Below are 20913 nucleotides of genomic sequence, written 5' to 3' on the forward strand. Positions count from 1 at the left end.
GGGCGATATTACAAATTTGGGTATGGATCCAATACCAAGTAGGTACAAATATATAAGTACTAATACATGATGTATTTTAGTAAGTGTGGGTCCCAGGAAGGGTTGTACGGTATACCGGTGCTAGTATAGTATCGCAATACTAATTAATCAAAAACAGTACTATACTCTGTTTGAAAAGTACCGGTTCGTCGTCACATTGTGACATTGCTGGTTTTATGAGCAGAGGAGCATTTTCGGCAGCGCACAATCACGGAGTACTTACATGGCATAATAACTTAAAAATACAACTATGACAACTTCAGATTGGTTTTTCTTTTGATGTTTACTTCAGCCCAAATTATAACAAGCACATTCTGAAAATGTACATATCACAAATAATCGTCTTGACAAAACACATCAAGTTAGTTGAAAATTCTGTGGAGAAAGTTGGTGCAGTTTTAAAAACACCATGAAGAACACAATGAACTAGGGTTGTCTCGATACCAATATTTTGGTACCGGTATCGGTACCAAAATGTATTTCGATACTTTGCGATATTTCTACTTTTCTAAATAAATTAGACCACAAAAATGGCATTATTGGCTTTATTTTAGATACAAATCTTACTATACATTAAACCAGTGGTTCTTAACCTTGTTGGAGGTACCGAACCCCACCAGTTTCATATGCGCATTCATTGAACCCTTCTTTAGTGAAAAATAAAATGTAGGTTTTTTTCAAATTCAAGACACAATTATATGTTTTTGGTAACACATTAGAATGGGGAACATATTCTAAGTAACAAAGACTTAATTTAGAGTTTTTTGGACACTAGGGGAACATATTCTAAGTAACAAAGACTTAATTTAGAGTTATTTGGTTAGGGTTAGGGTTAGAAGGTTAGGGTTATAATAAGGCCATGCCGAATAAGGCATTAATAAGTACTTAATAATGATTAGTTAAGAGCCAATATGTTACTAATTTGCATGTTAATAAGCAACTAATTAATGGTGAATATGTTCCCCATACTAAAGTGTTACCATGTTTTTTTACTGGTGCACAAAATGAACCGTGTATGAACATCACCTGGTTTAAAGAACAAAACCAACACAGTGCATAAACTCACAACAAATTACACATCTGCAAATCAGTCTGACTTCTGCTGTTGCCGTATCCGTAATACGGCGATAGGGAAAAGTTTTTATTTACACAATGAGTCGGGTGTGTCTTGACCTCCGTCGAACCCCTGAGCCCGACTCACCAAACCCCTAGGGTTCGATCGAACCCAGGTTAAGAACCACTGCATTAAACATATGTTTCTTATTGCAATCAAAGAACAAAATTGTCTTTAAATAAAATAGTAAACATACTAGACAACTTGTCTTTTAGTAGTAAGTAAACAAACAAAGGCTCCTAATTTGTCTGCTGACATATGCAGTAATATATTGTGTCTTTTATCATTCTATTATTTTGTCAACATTATTAGGGACAAGCTGTAAACATGTATTATTAATCTACTTTTTCATTTACTGTTAATAGCTGCTTACTTTCTCTTTTAACATGTTCTATCTACACTTCTGTTAAAATGTAATAATCACTTATTCTTCTGTTGTTTGATACTTTACATTAGTTTTCGATGATACCACAAATTTAGGTATCGATCCGATACCAAGTAGTTACAGAATCATACATTCGTCATAATTTAAGTTCTCATGTGTCCAGGGACATATTTCCTGAGTTTATGAAGACAATATGATTTTTTTTTTTTAAAAAGGAAAAAAGATTTTGTGAAGATAAAATAGTTGGATATAATTATAGTTGTATCGACTAGATACGCTCTTGTACTTGGTATCATTACAGTGGATGTCAGGTGTTGATCCACCCATGGCATTTGTTTACATTTGTGCATGCTAGCTTTTGTTAGCGGTGACGCCGGTGAGCTATTGTATCCTCCTACGGTGTGTAGTGAAGCATGTTTAGCTATTCCTCGTCCTGCAGGCATGATACTTGGATTAATGGATTGCAATAAGGTGATGAAACATTCTAAATTGGTTACCTTGTTTACTTAGACACGATAGCCGCGGAGGAGACAGAGTGAAAGAAGTGTACGAAGGAGGTGCACACAAAAGGGAGGATAAGAGGATGTTGGATTCTGTTTATATCAGGGGTGTCAAACGTACGGCACGAGGGCCAGATCAGGCCCACGAACAGGTTTTATCCGGCCTGTGGGACGAGTTTGCTAGGTATAAAAATGAGCCGAAATTTTTGAATGAAATAAACTGCTGTTCTAAATGTGTCCACTGTATGTCGCAATAGCAATTATTTGTATCTTTGTAGATGATGCAACATATGTAAAAAAAATAAAAAATAAACCACATGATGTTAGTGCACCAGTCGAGGAAAATGAGCAAACTACATTACTGATTTTGATTTTTTTTTTTTATCTTGATAGATTGAAAATGAACACCAATAAGTTGACTGATGAACATTATCACATAATTTATTCAGAAAGCATAAATAATGACAAATAAAGATAGAATACAATTAACTGCAACATGTAAGTGTAAAAAAAAAGACAACAGCATTATGATTTGTACATTTTCAGAATGCAATCTGAAGTTGTCTTTATTTTTAAGTTATCGTGCCGTTATTTTACCAGTCCGGCCCACTTGGGAGTAGATTTTTCTCTATGTGGGCCCCGATATAAAATGAGTTTGACACTCCTGCTTTATATAGATTCACGTATGTAGTTTTGTATTGCTTGATACTGTATGTGCATTGTTTTGAATCTAAATACTAAAAGTCATGAAATGGCTGTCATTGTTTACACCACACACACAATTCATCAATATCATCTTGTTCTCGTTGCACATTGGCCCGCAACATGTAAAAAAACAGTAAAAATGGAAAAAATAATAATAATAATAATAATGTAATGTTAATGAAAAAAAGCTTAACATTTGATACAAAATGTGAAAAGTCCAAGTGTGTAGGAGATATTTAGATTTTTTTTTAGATGCTACAAACAGACATCATGCATCAAAGCCTAGGGCGAGCTTAGTGTTTTAAGTGACACACTGTATTAGTATCACATTTGTAGCTTTTGTTCATTACTTCACTTTTGTTGCTGGTTTTTCTTACTTTTTTTTTGGTTTATTTTTTTCCCGACAATATGGTGCGTCTTATATGTTATGTGACAAAACCTGACCGCACTTTGGACACAACTGAAATAACTAATAATAGTTCACTTTATAAACACAAAGCTGACAATAATTTTGTCTTTAAACATATTTAATGTCTGTTTTTAGCATATTTTTTTTAACAAAATTAAAGTAAATATCAAAATGACCCCCGCATACTTTAACTTTTTCTTATGCGGCAAGTTTGGACACCCCTGAGTGTGATTTTATACATTTTGTGAAATGAATCAAAGCATAATAATTGTGATAATCGTGAAATCGTGACTATTACTCAGACTATAATCATACCGTCAAAATCTATAATTGCTGCATCCCTAATACCAAGGAGGAAACACAAATATTGCTGCTGATTTCCATTTGGCTAAAATGACCTTGCAGTTTGGGGTCAGAGACCCTCATGTTACTTCGGCCCAGGTTTTGCTTTAGACTCAGAATTTCTTACTAACGATGGAGAGAAAAGTTGTTTTTAAAAGTACAAAAGTACATAAAGATATGAAAAGAGAGGGTTTCTTGTAGAGATGTATTAATATCAAAATCTAACGGTACAGTATTGTCACCGTATTAAAGGGGAACTGCACTTTTTGGGGGGAATTTTGCCTATTGTTCACAATAATTATGAGAGGCAAGAACACATGTATCTAAAAAATAAATATATTTTAAAGATGATAAAAAAAACTTGAAAGATGCTTAAAAACTTAAAACCTCTCCAACATTCCATCATAACAATATGTAATATGTTCAATATTTACCTTATTTTGGTAATTTACATCATTGCCGGAACTAATTCTTCGGTACATTTATTTTCGTTTCCATAGCAGCGCACTTCTGGCAACAAATGTGTGTTCCTACTTCACGAGTGTGTTTTCTAATCATGGCGGACTTGGTAATAGACAACAACAAAAAACTTTTTTTGGACAAACGAGAATTCACAACCTTATCTTTTTGAAGCTGAATATATGGAGGATGAACTACTGCTTATAGAAACCAGCACGAAGGAAAAGTGCGACGTTGGAGCAGACGAAAGCCGATAGAGTGAGGTGAAAGTTAGGGCTGGGCGATATGGCCTTTTATTAATATCTCGATATTTTTAGGCCATGTCACGATACACGATATATATCTCGATATTTTGCCTCAGCCTTGAATTAACACTTGATGCATATAATCACAGCAGTATGATGATTCTATGTGTCTACATTAAAACATTCTTGTTCATGCTGCATTAATATATGCTTATTTTAAACTTTCAGGCAGAGAGGGAAATCACAACTAAGTCAATTTAGCAAAAGTGTATTTATTAAATAGTTATTAAGCAGTGGCACAAACATTCATGAAAGTGCAAGATTGTCAGAGACATTTTAAAACAAGCTATGAGTGCACTTTTATGCATGATGTCACTAAGATGACATATCAAAACAACACTAAATTAAAGTGCACTTTTTGTACAGAACGCCACTACAATAGTTTAAAACAAATAAAGTGCACTTTTGTGCATGATGTCACACAAGATATTTCAATAACTGTCAAATAAAAATGAGCTGCATATCAAATAGTGTGTGTCCTTCGCAATGTGGTAGGTTACTGCGGACGTTATCTCCTTCTGTTGACTATTTTTTTCATACGGTGTTGATCTGGAAATAGTTGCTTCGGCATTTTGTTGGTGTGGCACCGAACAGAGATGTTGACATGCAGAGTTTCAAGCACTCTTCATTCTCTAGCGGGTGACTTTTCAAATGATGCTACAAATTAGCAGTAGGTGCTACTTTTTGTAGCCCTGACTGGAGGGCGCGGCAGGCATAAATAGTAGCCTGATTGGCAACTGCAACCAGTTGTGCCAGGCTGCCAATCAGGTACAGGTGAGGGAAAGGAGCCATCAGGGAGACATGCAGGAAATGGAACCAAAATAAGAGCGTTGACAGGAAATAAACACACAGACGAAAACCCAAAACATAACCAAACTGTCAGTAACAAGCCTGACACAGAGGTCACAATACCGGAAGTATATAACCCGAAGGGGCGAGGCTATAAAAAAGTGTTGCCAAATGGGAAACATTTTCTGAATTCTTTGCATGCATGTTATAGAACATTACATTTTCAATGACAATAATGTTAGTAAATTATCTACTAAAAAAAAAAATCTGTGGTACATTACATGGGACATATAAGTGTCAAAAAGAGGTTGGTAGATGACAAAAAATCTAAATGTAAGATAAAGTGTGATAGTGTAAAACCCAACCCATTGGAGGAAATGTAGTCTTCATTTTCAAAATGTTATTTAGGGGTTTATAAATGGCTGTGATGATAATGTAAATGAGGGATTTCTAATCACTGCTATGTTGGAATTCATATTAATATTGATACTGTTGTTGATATTCATTATTGTTTGACTACTTATGGATTGTTTTGTGTCATGTTTGTGAGTCCTCTCAATTGCTCTGTTGATTGCTATTCTGAATGTTGCTGGGCCGGGTTTGGCTTTGGAATTAGGATTGTATTATTATTGTATTATTGTGTATTATTCTGTTGGACTGAATAATAATAATAATAGTTTAAAAAAAGAAAAAAAAAGAAAAAAAGAATAAAAATTTAAAAAGACAAAGAAAATGTTAGCACTTGGTACTGAGATAATTTTTCCTCTATCTTCCCCTTTTTTCTCTCATCCGCGCAGTCTAAATCTACAATTGTTGCATCCTTAATCCCATGGAGGAAATAATTTTCTAACTCAGGAAGTGACATCACACCAGCATTAACCTCCACATGTTCCTTTATTTGCAGATGTTGCTTTGGTGCCTTGTCCTGATTTGCTGACTTCTGATTGGCTAAAATGACCTTACTGTAGACCAGAGGTTTCCACACTTTTTCTGCAAAGTAAAAAAAAACAGAATGCTGGACGACAGCAAAGACTTACAGCGTGTAGAGCAGCAGACGGCGTCCACAAAGTACATCCGTACATGACATGACAATCAACAACAAAATAAGGGCGCAAGATAAGAACTAAAACACTACACCAGGGGTCTCAAACTCAATTTACCTGGGGGCCACTGGATGCAGAAACTGGGTGAGGCTGGGCCGCAAGAAAAGATTTCTTAAAAAAAATCTAACATGCACTTTTTAATGAATTCACCTCCTTTGAATGGCTTTCCCGCCCTAGCAACCATCTCACTCACCATGTAGCTAGCTTTGACTGCTGCATCGCTCTTTTCGCTTGCTTTCTTGACGAAATCTTGTTGCCTCAGTAGACTGGTTTTAAAATTTGCAACCCGGTTCACTCCCCTAGTATTTTGCATACTCCTCAGCATGTCTAGTTGTATAATGACGTTTCAAATTGTATTCCTTGTGCAACGCAACTTTCTCTGTATCAACTACAGAAAAGAGCTATAAGGATTATTCATAAAGTAGATTACTTAAAACACACTAACATATTATTTATTAATTCTGGTTTATTGAAACTACAGGAGCTAGTAAAGTTACAGACATTATGTGTCATGTTTAAGGCTAAAAGTAAAACATTACCAGCAAATTTACAAAAAATGTTTGTCATCACTTCTGAGAATGAAGAGCATAGAAGAAAAGGTCATTTCAATTCTTGACGAAATCTTGTTGCCTCAGTAGACTGGTTTTAAAATTTGCAACCCGGTTCACTCCCCTAGTATTTTGCATACTCCTCAGCATGTCTAGTTGTATAATGACGTTTCAAATTGTATTCCTTGTGCAACGCAACTTTCTCTGTATCAACTACAGAAAAGAGCTATAAGGATTATTCATAAAGTAGATTACTTAAAACACACTAACATATTATTTATTAATTCGGGTTTATTGAAACTACAGGAGCTAGTAAAGTTACAGACATTATGTGTCATGTTTAAGGCTAAAAGTAAAACATTACCAGCAAATTTACAAAAAATGTTTGTCATCACTTCTGAGAATGAAGAGCATAGAAGAAAAGGTCATTTCAAACATCAGTATTCAAGGACAACTTTAAAACAAATGTGTATATCAGTGGTGGGGGTTAAACTATGGAATTCTCTTTACAAGAGATAAAAGATTGTAAAAATATATTCCAATTGAAAAAATATATAAGGACAGAACAATGAGATCATATGGACAGCCATAACTGTTTACATTTTGCTTTATATTTATTATTTTACTTATTTTTTGCCTAGTTTTGTATTTGTTTTGTATCATCCTGTGAGGTGTATACTACTTATTTTGTTTTTTTTGTTCTTTTTGTACATCATGAAGTTTTGCACTTCTTGTGTTTTTTTGTTTGTTTTCGTTATATTTGGATGTAATTGTTTGTTTATATGATATCATTAAGTAAGACTACGTACTATGTTGAAGGGGGCAGAAAAATATAAGATTTTTCTTCATCCTGCTCCTTCTCAGGCATTGGTGTGTAAATGTATAATTTAAAAATTGAGGTATAATTGTCTATCGATCAAAGATGCACATCAATGAAGGAGATAAATAAAAATGAAATGAAATGAAATAAGACACGTCGGGGTGCCCCTGTGAAAGAAATATTGCATCAAAAATCGTCTCTGTCTGGAGCCAACGGGAGGAGGGTGGGGGGTGGAGTTTACAGTTACGGTAGCACAATTAGCCCCGAACGGGTTAACATCACCACGTCTGTATCAGCGCTGGGGTCCAGTGCACCACACTTTTGTATTGTCGCTCGCTCCTTCGGCGGAGTGCTCGTCTTCCCCGCCCGGACTGTTTACAACGGGGGCGGGAGCGAGCAGGCGGGCGAGGGAGGGAGGCAGGGAGGGAGGAAGGAAGAGCGTGTGTCATAGAAAAGCGGGAAAATGTTTCTCTGCTTGCATTACGCAAGTGACATCAATGCATACTTGCCAACCTTGAGACCTCCGAATTCGGGAGATGGGGGGGGTTGAGTTGGGCGGGGTTAGGGGTAGCGGGGGTGTTTTTGTAGCCCGGAAGAGTTAGGGCTGCAAAGGATTCTGGGTATTTGTTCTGTTGTGTTTATGTTGTGTTACGGTGCGGATGTTCTCCCGAAATGTGTTTGTCATTCTTGTTTGGTGTGGGTTCACAGTGTGGCGCATATTTGTAACAGTGTTAAAATATAAATAAAATAAAATATGACCACCCTCAGTGTGAAATGTATGGCTGTTCCTCAAGTATGTCTTGCAATAACCTGCGTGTGTCTCTAGAAGCCTCATACAACATGTGTCTGGGCTGGCACGCTGTTAGTATGGAGAAAAAGATGATGCGGTGACAGATTCTAGAGGACACTGATGACAGTGCCATCACGGCACGCCCTCGATATTGTCGAGAGCCTCATACCACAACGTGATTGGTAGATTTCTTCAGCTCCGCACACAACGCTGTCAAGCGCCATTCATTTAAAACTCGCGGGCCGCACTAACATTAAACTTTCATATTAAGGTGGGGGCCGCAAAATAACGTCTCCCGGGCCACAATTGGCCCGCGGGCCGCGTGTTTGAGACCCCTGCACTACACACAGGAAAACACCAACAAACTCCAAATAAGTCATGGCGTGATGTGACACTGAGACAAGAGCTATAGTGATGCATGATTGATTATGGTTTGAATTAAAATCCAACAAGTGCGATAACAACTTTTTATTGTCAATATCGGCGGCTGAGTTTCATTTTCTAATGTTTTCTGCTGGTGGTGTGCCTCGAGAATTTTTCAATGAAAAATTGTGCCTTGGCTCAGAAAAGGTTGAAAAACACTGGTCTCGAGTCCCACTTGTTCCTTTGGCCCAGTTTGGCCTTTAGACTCAGAATTCTTCACTGATGATGGCGAGAAAAGTTTTTTAAAAAGTACATAAAGCTATGAAAAGAGGGTTTTACATTATTTCCATGTCTTTATCCATGCTTACCTTCCTCCCGCTCGCTTTCTGTCTATTAGAGTCAAATCTCTATATTAATGTGTATCTATTGTATGCCGCCTCCCCCCTCGCCTATTCACCGCGCTACCACGCGCACATACACACTCCTTGTGAGAGGGGCCCCTTAACCAGGCTCTCCATATGCCTGACCCCCACCTCCTAAGCCCGCTTCTCCTCTCCCCATCCCCTGCTCACACTTCTCCTCCGTTGTCGCTGCCCCGTGCAGCCATCTGCTGCGAGACAACAGTGGGTGAGAGCGTATGGACGCAGTGGCGGAGGAAGAGGAAGACACGAGCGGAGAAAAAAAGTGAAGATAGAGCGATAGAGAGCAGAGAGAGTTGACATGGACACGATACAATAGGAAGCAGAGAAGCTGTCCATCTGCTCCCCTCCTCAGCACCAACACCCCCTCCTCTCTTGACACACACACACACACACACACACACACACACACACACACACACACACACACACACACACACACACACCACAAAGAGAGTATTTAACCTCAACACACACACACATATGGAAGATAGAAGTGGAGGGGGGGAGACCGAGGCCTTAACCCGTTCCTCTCCACTGACTCTGCCTGTGATACAGCCGTGGGCTGGCAGGTGATGAGTGGATGGAGGGAAAGCGTGTGTGAGGAGCAGGGGGGGAGGGATGGAGGGACCAATGGAGGCTTGAAAGTGATCTGAATCAACACCAACACGTCCTATACCGGCCCCCTCCCCTCCATCAACATTAAGACTCAATTGGGACCAGCTTGAACCCCCATGCCCCGTCACTATGACAACCTCTGTCAATCATACAGTAGCGATCCAGAAGGGGGCCCGACGGTGCCAGATTAGGTTTGGCAGCCCAGACGTCTGGATGCAGGCTTCACGTCCCTCATCTTATTAACTGACACAAAAACTGTAACAAACACTAAAATGTATTTGTGGTCTGACTGTAATCACATCAGATTCTTGTCGTTCACTTTGGACTAGGTATATTCAATTGCACTGTGCCGTTTGGCGATAATAGCATCCATCACAGCTTGATACTTTTAGCTGCCAAGAGTAGGATCACCATCATGTCAAAGACTTTTACTTTGGAGAAACCATATTTGGTACCTTAAACTTAAGTTGAAATGAGCCATGAGCAATTTCTATTTATTTTGATTCTAAATGTATTCATGATTGTAAAAATCAATTTGAAAAAATGTATTTTATAAAAAATACACTAAATTAACAAATACAAATAATTTATATATATATATATATATATATATATATATATATATATATATATATATATATATATATATATATATATATATATATATACATATATATATATATATATATATATATATATATATATATATATATATATATATATATATATATATATATATATATATATATATATATATATATATATATATATATACATACATATACATATATATATATATATATGTCTTAATTAGATACCCAAAACATAGTGCTCGATGCCGTGGTAGAGCGTAATATGTATGTGTGGGAAAAATCACAAGACTATTTCATCTCTAAAGGCCTGTTTCATGAGGGGTTTTCCTCAGGATTGAGGAAAACCCCTCATGAAACAGGCCTTTAGAGATGAAATAGTCTTGTGATTTTTCCCACACATACATATATATATACATATATATACTAGGGCTGCAACAACTAATCGATTAAATTTGATTATAAAAACAGTTGGCGATTAATTTAGTCATTGATTCGTTGGATATTGTACAGCCCTTTGAGACACTTGTGATTTAGGGCTATATAAATAAACATTGATTGATTAATTGATTGATATGATATGCGCAGAGGCAATATTTGAATGTATTTGTCTTATTTCATTTTTTAAATTTAAATTTTTATTATTTTTTTTCTAAACTTTTATTTATAAACTGCAACATGTACAAACAGCTGAGAAACAATAATCAAAATAAGTATGGTGTCAGTATGCTGTTTTTTTCCCAATAAAATACTGGAAAAGAAAGAAATGTAGTTTGTCTCTTTTATCCGATTATTAATCGATTAATCGAAGTAATAATCGACAGATTAATCGATTATCGAATTAAATGATAAATAAATGATAAATGGGTTATACTTGTATAGCGCTTTTTTACCTTCAAGGTACTCAAAGCGCTTTGACAGTATTTCCACATTTACCCATTCACACACACATTCGCACACTGATGGCGGGAGCTGCCATGCAAGGCGCTAACCAGCAGCCATCAGAGGCAAAGGGTGAAGTGTCTTGCCCAAGGACACAACGGACGTGACTAGGAAGGTAGAAGGTGGGAATTGAACCCCAGTAACCAGCAACACTCCGATTGCTGGCACAGCCACTCTACCAACTTCACCAAGCTGTCCCTTAATTAATCGTTAGTTGCAGCCCTAATATATACACATACATATATATACACATACACACACACACATATATATATATATATATATATATATATATATATATATATATATATATATATATATATATATATATATATATATATATATATATATATATATATATATATATATATATACATACATACATACATACATACATACATACATACATACATACATACATACATACATACATACATACATGCATGCATAAGGCAACAAAAGAAGTATCCAACACTTCCCTTTTCTAAAGTAAATCTAAAGTAAATCTGTACGATATATACGAGCAATATGATTTGCCTGAGTGGCTGGACAGGATAGATTTAAAAAAGGAAAAAAAACATAACACAAACCTTCCTAATTGTTAGATATCCAACTGTTTAATATGTTTGTGTTTATGCTTCACTGTTGACAGTATTTGGCCAGCGCCATTTTGTCCTACTTATTTTGGCGGTCTTTGAACTCACCATAGTTTGTTTACGTGTACAACTTTCTCCGCTGCTGCCACTTAAAGACGTGTTTTATGCCACTCCTTCTTTCATTTTGTCCACCAAACGTTTTATGCTGTGCGTGAATGCACAAAGGTGAGTTTGTGAAGCATGCAATTAGTCGAAAGGCCTAGTTACATTGACTTTTTTTTTTAATTGAAGGGTATAAGACTAACCCGGGGGTCAGCAACCCGCAGCTCTCGAGCTGCATGCGGCTCTTTAGCACCGCCCTAGTGGCTCCCTGGAGCTTTTTCAAAAATGGAAAAAGATGGTGGAAAAATATATTTGTTGTTTTAATAATGTTTCCGTAGGAGGACAAACATAACACAAACCTTCCTAATTGTTAGAAATCCCACTGTTTAATGTTTGTGTTTATGCTTCACTGATGACAGTATTTGGCCAGTGCCGTTTTGTCCTACTAATTTTGGCGGTCCTCGAACTCACCGTAGTTTGTTTACGTGTACAACTTTCTCCGTCGCTGCCACATGCCACCCCTTCTTTGTTCCATTTTGTCCGCCAAACGTTTTATGCTGTGCGTGAATGCACAAAGGTGAGCTTTGTTGATGTTATTGACTTGCGTGGAGTGCTAATAATCCATGCTAACATGCTATTTAGGCTAGCTGTGTGTACATATTGCATCATTATGCCTCATTTGTAGGTATATTTCAAGATAAAGTTCAAGTACCACTGATAGTCACACACACAGTAGGTGTGGTGAAATTACCACCCCCTTGATCCACCCTCTGGGAGTTTAGGGGAGCAGTGAGCAGCAGCGGTGGCCGCGTTTGGGAATAATTTTTGGGGATTTAACCCCCAATTCCAACCCTTGCTGCTGAGTGCCAAGCAGGGAGGTAATGGGTCCTATTTTTATTCTCTTTGGTATGACTCGGCCGGGGTTTGAACTCACGACCTACCGATCTCAGGGCGGACACTCTAACCACAAGGCCACTGAGCAGCTCATTTGAGTTAATTTAATGTCCTTTACTTATGTCCTCTGTGTATTTAATTTATATCTGCATGTGTCATGACACATTATCTGTATGTAATATTGGCTGCATAGTTGTTTGTGTGCCATGTTGTTCCAGGCCACAGAAAACGTTAGCCAGCTTGCAAAGATTGTAATAAATCCATTAGAAGAAGACAGCCTGTCCTTCCCTTTAACTTGGACACACACATCTATACATTTGCCAGTTTTAGGCCAGTCATTTCCAGGAGTTATCTCACCCTCTGAGACACTTACTTTTAATGTGTTGCCTTCATTATAACACTTTTATAAGGCTTTTAACTTTTTGCGGCTCCAGACAGATTTGTTTTTTGTATTTTTGGTCCAATATGGTTCTTTCAACATTGTGGGTTGCCGACCCCTGGACTAACTCAGCCTGCGATTGATTAATTAGGGATGAAGTCTTTCGTCAATGTATTGTACCTGCCCAAGCAACAGTTGGCCGCTTGTAGAAATGCAAATTGCTTATTGACAAGGCCCCACAATCCAACTCGAGGGCCATTAGACGCCAGCACAAGAGAACTGTGTCCAGCGTCATGTTGACTACATGACACCTTCGCTCCTGCTGAGCCTGTCGAGCTCAGAGCCATTGAGATGGCTGTCAGGTTTCGACACACACACACTCCACCGTGTAGGTCAACACACTCTGCAAACACTAGATTCCCCCAAGGACCTGTACGTACACAGTGTCACACGCACCGAACACCAGTGCCTGTGTAACGGGTGCGATGGGGGGGTGAGAAAGGGAGACAGGAGGGGTCTGCGTATGACCACAAATGGAGAGAGCAGACACCAGCTGTCACTTGCTTATGTCAGCCCTATTCTCAGCTCCTGTGTGTGTTCGTACGTGTGTGTCAATTTGATCTCAGCTAGCCGTGACCGGTTTCAATTACACAGCAAACTTTGACCCCGTGTAACTAAGCAGCTACTGAGAAGGTGGAGCGTAGATGGTATAGTAAGGAGTGGTTGGTGAAAGAGGTGAAAACTTGACTACAGACTCACCCTTTTTCTGGGCGGTCCACGTTCTTCATCCTTTTGACCCCGCCCTCCTGTCCGCCCCTGACGCCCCCCTTTGCCCTCTCCGGAGGGAGGTCGGATGGTCATCCTGATCTCCGGCGGGCAAATATAGTTCTCAAGGTTCTTGGGGGGCTTCTTGGTGCGCTTGGTGGTCTGGATCTTCAGCTTTAGACTTCCTTCCTGAAAACTTGCTTCCTTGATGGAGAACTCCTGCTCTTCCAGAAGCCCCTCCCCTTGCTCTTCAAGGCCCTCCCCTTCGTTGATGCCACCATGAATCACATCGTCGCCGCGTGCCGAGCCGACACCTCCGGCACCTTCGTCTTCATTCCGCTCCGCCCTGCCTCCCTGTAACTCCGCCTCTTTGGGTCGGGCCGAGCCAACCGGATCCCTTGGCTCCATCCACTCACCCGCCAGAGCCAGTCAGGATGGGGGGAAGCAGTGGCAGCCAGCCAATCGGAGAAAAGACAATAGAAGTCTGTCGGACTGCTGGGTTTTGTTGTCAATCAGCTATTGGGGTTGGCTTGGTTGGCCCACGGAAACCTTGGGAAGCCAGCGACAATCTGAAGAGAAAGCAGGTGAAAGATTAGCTTGTTTTATAATGTTTTTAAGAATACACACAGGGTTATCACCAGCGTTAATTTTGACAGCGCTTGTTAATTTTGTTGTTGTCATAGTTTTGTGAATTAAATGTATTTAACTTGTAGCCAAATAAAAGTCATCTTAAGTGATTAAGTTTTAGTCTAAGATATTTAACAACATTTTTGGGAAGCTAAAATAACACAAAAATGTGTCTACTGAAATATAAATTAGAAGAAAGAAGACATTGTTTAACAAAAAAGTGATCTTTGTAGTTTGTCATCTTTTGCTCCACGTGATAAAAACGGCAAAGCTCTCGACGGTTAGTATTACCGTCATAAATTAAAATGATCAAAAAACCGTGATTGATAGCTGCAACTTGATTAAAACCCACGGACCGAGCTTAAATGCTAACATGAATACAAGAGACATTAACTAAGAAATGACACTCCCCAGTATAAAATTATATAAACACTTCACTGTCTGAGAAATTGAGCTATTGACTTGTGCACATTGAACATACAAGAACAAAAATTTACAGATTCTGAACAGGGAGGACGAATTGAGGGAAGCCATCTATGTCCAGGTTGAAAAACCATCCCTTAACAGAGGAGGTGGTCTGCGACACCACCTGTCACCCACACACACAACACTGTCCTTTCAACCATTCCTAAAAGGCTCTGCAATTTAGCCTCCAACAAATAACAGGAGTTAGAAACATTCATTTGTGCAATTTGTTTACAACTGAATGGAATGCTTACGCGATGGAATTCCGACTATTTTGGACTGGTAGTAGTCGATCCACAGCGATCACTCTGCCACACAATACCTCAATGCTAACGAGGGGAAATTACACTTTAACGACTGTCGTTGGCTTTGACAGTAGGATTCCTCGTTTAAAATAAAACAGTTGTTTTTCTCACTACGATAGGGCGAAACCATTCTTGCCCAGGCACACCCTTCTGGTTTTTGGAGTATAAATATTTGGGGTTTTGGCACCAATCGCTGGACTAGATCTGACCAATCTAAGTCTATGAGCACGAACTGATGAAGCCTACTCGGATGAGTGGCGAAACGTCTCTAAGGCAAACCAAACAGTCCAGTTGCGATTGATTGAACGCCCTGAGATGACAATGACCTGGATCAATGAGAACATTCATAGACCGTCTGATAGACAAACTTTTTGAAACTGAAATAATATATTGCAACCGTCAGTTTTCTATCAATACTTTGTATAAAAAGTCCTAATTTTTAACAGTAGTAACAGGTAATCCTGTGCTAGTAGCCATTTTGGCATGGTTTGTTGTAGTGACATAAAGTTGTCACATACAAAAGAGTTAAACATATAGTTTATTGGCATTGTTTGCTGTTTTGTTTCTGTCTCGTTTTGTCCGGTAATTTCGTCCTTGTTTTAGTCATCGCACTTGATTAGTTATTGTCTTATTTTCGTCAAGGGAAAATGGGTTGTTGACGATAACTGAGACAAAAATTGACCCTGATCACCACAGAGCTGTACGGGCATGTTCAAACGCTCTAATTTACTTTTTCTCCCAAGCAAAAACAAACATTTATGCCTCGCTTGACAGCCTCTCCCAACATCCCTCGCTCCTTTCCCTCATTTGAGCCTCGTGAAGCAAAGCTATGCAGACACTAGTGATCAGTGCAGAATAAGACATTCCTCTCTTCTGCTCCAAAACCAGGCTGAAGTTACCCTGAGGACAAAAAAGAAAGAAAAATGAAGGAGCTGACTTCTGTTTTTTTCTCTCTCTCTCTTTCCTTTCACCAAAGCAGGCGAGAAGGGAGGTAATCACATAGAGGGAATGGGAAGGCAACACAGAAAGACGAAGGGAAGGAATCTAAATTCTTTCCCCAGATGTGGTTTACGAGCTGGTCTGGAAGCACCAGTGTCAGAACTTTTTTTTTTACACACGCATGCAGTGGCATATCTGCACACTTGCATGGGAACGAATCCTGCACACTTCTGCAAATGAATGTGCATGCGAATGATAAAATAATAAACGTGCACGAGTGATGAAATACCTGCTCTCTGAAGAATAGAGGTTATGGAAGCCATTTTGCTGAGGGCTTGTATCCTTGAACATACAAGCATGAATAAATGAAACACTGGACTACACTTCTTTTTAGGGACGTTCCGATCAGGGTTTTATGATGCGGATTCCAATACCAAGCAACCATAAGTGAGATTGATCGATACTAATACCGATTATATGCATTAACTGTAAATTGTTCGATTTATTTATAGTGAGTGCTATTGACAGTCTAACAATCTCAACCTGGTATTTAAACTAGTTCCTTATTCTCTTTAAATGTATACAGTCGTTAGAGCATAACAAAGTAAGTAGTACACGATAAGTAAACAACTACTATATAATCCTTATTTAAATCCTGTGGTTTTTGCCCTCAAAGAGAGTCAATGTCATAATGTTGGATCCACGTTGTTGGTTGGGAAATGACCACATTTCAATGGTCAAGTCATTGTCACAACCTGACATTGAATAAACGTAGAGAAAAAGCATGTTGCTTTAACGTTGTATTTATGTTGTAGAACATTAGTTGGGTAATGATCAAAATTCAATGGTAAAATAAACGCCTGAACCCGACATGGATTCACATGTCGTCAAAAAGCATGTTGTTTCAACGTTAGGTTTGAGTTGCTCAACGTCAGGACCTTATTCAACAAGTTCTCAATGTTGTTTCAATGTCTTGTACCTGTTACTACCCTTGGTATTAACACCAACAATTTATGGATCGATCCGATCCTCTCCTTACATGTCGTGTACTGACTGTGGCAATTCTGACACACTAAGAGTTATTGTAATATTATCCTCTCCTAATAGTTTTATTAATCTACTTGTTAATTTCATGTTAATATCTGCTTACTTTCTGCTAAACTTAACTAAGCACTTATTTCTTGGTGTCATTTCAAGTGTGCTTGCTCTCGGTGTGTAACATGTTTAGCTTCGTCCTACAGTGATATTGGCACTAAGAAATGCAGTTTATTTTCCGTAATGGTGGTGATTATTATTAACTCCACACTTTTGTTTAGAGACACATAAAGCTGCTAGCCGCTTGTCAGCTGGGGCACTAAAAATAAATACAGTATCAGCCAGAGAGGATTGGCGTTTGTGATCTGCATTTAATGGCATTAATCGGCAATAGTGATCACATACTTTTTCCGGAAAATCGTTCGATACCAATCCGTGGCCGATCTATCGGGAATGTGATCAGTCAAGAGGGATGACTGAGCTGGATTTTAGTTGATAAACATTTGCATTTGTGTGAATCCAAGTTACACATGATTTCACTAAATGGTAATAAATAAGGTGTTTTAAACTTTACAGGAAGTAAACTGTAAAACAGTTTCAGCCCGATCACCCTTCCCTACCCTGTCCCCTGCTGACCCATTCATAGACCGCACACGACACTAATTTGTGCATCAGCATGTACACAACATTCCAATACTGCAACTTTCCTGACTTTGTGGTTTATTTCAAGTCCCTCTGCCTATTTTCATTGTGAAAGTTGGAACTTTTTATTAACTAGAATAGCACTCTGAGACTGCAGATATTTACCAGCCCCTGCCTGCCAATAATAAAACAAGTTTTGGATCCAGACGGTGATCTGGATCACCCCCACAATGTAATCACTTGTTCCTTATCCCATTATCTATTGCAGAATGAAAGAAATTAAGCCTTTTGTCACTCATCCACTAGTTGTGGTTCGTCTCTGTGGCCCGCAATCATACACACACAGAGGTTGAAGTGTGTAGGCCTGGGCTGATGTTCAATAAGTCAAATAACCAAACAATAAATGAAAATGTAGTCGTTAACTTTTTCAGCGTCAATACCCGCCACATGCATGTGTTGTCACGGGTTGTACTCTTTTGCATCGGTTTCAGCAGCTGCGGGCGTTTGTACTAGATGCACATAAACTGTAGTAGTGATAACTGCTTTAAAACGCCAGAAGGTTAATATTACCGTATTAAATGAAAATGATCAAAAAACTGTGATTGATTACTGTCGTTACTGCCAGCTAGTTTAAATGCTAACATGAAAATAAGAGACAATAACGTCTTTCTCCATTAAGTAATGTAAGTCATACCCCAACCTAAACCTAAATACACACTGGCTAAACAACTAAGATACAGTATTCACATTGAACATAAAGGCTGTGCTGTCTTTGCACAAAGTGATCAATATAAACTTTACAGGGTCGCCTTAAAACAAACAGAGGTCCGTTTAACAGGAATTGAACATGCGTGACGTCACATAAAACCAGAAGTGAAACCAACAGATCGCCCAATTTGCATTTATTAAAAAACACTCTGAAACATTAACAAATTGAAATTGAATAAGATTAACATAATTATTGAAACACACAAATAAAAAATAATATGGCTCTTATGAAGCCAGAACAATATTTGATGTTTCCTCTGGCATGAAAGTAAATTGTATGGCTATTTATTTTAGTTATTAAAAAAAATACAACTTGGTTAAAAAAAAATTGTGTGTGTAAAGGTACTTTTTGAGCACATTCAACAATACTGCGATAATAATGATAACCACAATAACTTTATTGTGTCCTTTTATTTATTGTTTTGGTTGTGTATATTTGAGGGTCCCCTAACCCCTCCCGAGCAGAGACAGAACCTACTTTTGCTAACAGACAGAGTATATTTTATTTGTATTATTTGTTTGCTTTATTTAATTTGGATATTTAAAAGTTTACATTCCAATTACAATGTTAAGATATACAAAAAATACAAGTGTATTGTATTTGAAAGGGCATACTTGCAGTATTGTTATCATTTCATCAGTGGTCAATTTGGTCTCAAAATAATGTTGACAATAATATTGTTTGTCAGCAATAATTTATAAGTCGATACATCATCGAGTAAAATTTGTTATCGGCCCAGGTCTAAAAGTTTGTATTGCAAACGTAAGGTCTGATCAGCCCCAAAATGTCATGACTTGTTCCTTATCCCATTTCGGGCATTTTCTGAAAGTTACATGAAACTTTGCCTGTAACTTTTTGAGCTACCAATAGCTCAATCATCCACTGTCTTTGTCTCTCTGGGGCTTCTAGCATCCACATACACATGAACGTAAATATAATGTCGGTAGGTAACCTAGGTAACGTATTGTAAATGATCCAAACAAGGCACATAATCTAATCAGAGGTCATTTATCCCATTTTGGATAATTCCTTAAAATTTCATGAACATACTTGTTTGAGTTATTTTAACTCTTTACACTGAAAAACCAACAGCAACAGTTACATAACCCCCTGGCGGAGGTAACAACTGGTTGTTCTGTTTGGGTAGTAGTTGCATGAATGTTGCATACATGCATGACAAAGTGTATTGCAGCTTTTGACTTTGTTGTTTATTCAGAACCATTCAGTTTATGTTTATCCTTCAAGGTGGTGTTTATGATTAATAACTGGTGGGAAAATGGTCACGGTGGCTATAAAACAGGTCCAGGTTGAATACCAGGGAATAAATTGTTAAGCTTAGCCCAGGCTCACCTCAACCGTGCGTACTAAGCTTCAGCACGGCATGGGACACCTACACTCGTCAAACTACTTTGAATGTCAAGCAGCACAACAATTGTAGTTCCCGTTCATCCTAAAGGTGTTTGATGGGGTTGAGGTCAAGGCACTAAAGTTCTTCCACATTAAACTCACCCAAGCATTCCCTAATTGACCTTTCTGTATCCACTGGGGTACAGTCCAAAGTGCCTTTCCCAAACCCACATTTTTTTAAGCACAGTATTGTCCAAAGTGTCTTCATCAGAGCACAACTGTTAGCCAGAATAATTCCCAGCTCCTTTCTAGTCTGTCCCCTCTGTACCAGCCCAAGCTACTGTACTCACAGCTGATCTCCGTCGTAATACCCAACAAGCCTCGCACCACATGCCTACAGTGTGATTGAATAATCATAATCCACAGCAGTATTCCAACAAGACCACACAAACGGTGTGTAATCCACAGGAAAAGAATGGAGGTGGGTGTTCTGTATTCCATTTACAAAATAAATGGTGCTTTCTAATGTATAAAACATTATTCATAAAAGTTCAGAACACCCCAGTGTGGTATTAAGAAGCCATAAAGAACCCTTGAGGCGGGTTTGCATGTTTAACCTCTTGAACTTCAACGCTACCGACATCCATTTACTTTACACATGAACAAATACATTTTATGATTGATTTCCTGTCTTCCTGGAAGCCGGTTGTTGTTATTGAGTGCAACGCAGTGTCACAGACATCAGTTAGGAGTAGAGGACTCTTGTTGCTGGAGCCTAACATATTTCGTTTGTCGTTGCAGTTGGATT

At 38.4% G+C, this 20913-nt stretch overlaps 1 protein-coding gene across 2 annotated transcripts in view; it reads right to left on the reverse strand.

The window, feature by feature from the left end:
* setbp1 (SET binding protein 1) overlaps positions 1-20913 on the reverse strand; it is a 140257-nt gene that overhangs the window by 82109 nt on the left and 37235 nt on the right. For both annotated transcript variants that reach the window (XM_062050858.1, XM_062050857.1), the window contains exon 2: positions 13971-14545. In XM_062050858.1, the coding sequence (XP_061906842.1) occupies positions 13971-14384 (414 nt within the window). In that variant the 5' untranslated portion in view covers positions 14385-14545. The remainder of the gene's footprint in view (positions 1-13970; positions 14546-20913) is intronic.

The sequence above is a fragment of the Entelurus aequoreus genome, linkage group LG06, assembly GCF_033978785.1.
Source record: "Entelurus aequoreus isolate RoL-2023_Sb linkage group LG06, RoL_Eaeq_v1.1, whole genome shotgun sequence".
Lineage (NCBI taxonomy): Eukaryota > Metazoa > Chordata > Actinopteri > Syngnathiformes > Syngnathidae > Entelurus > Entelurus aequoreus.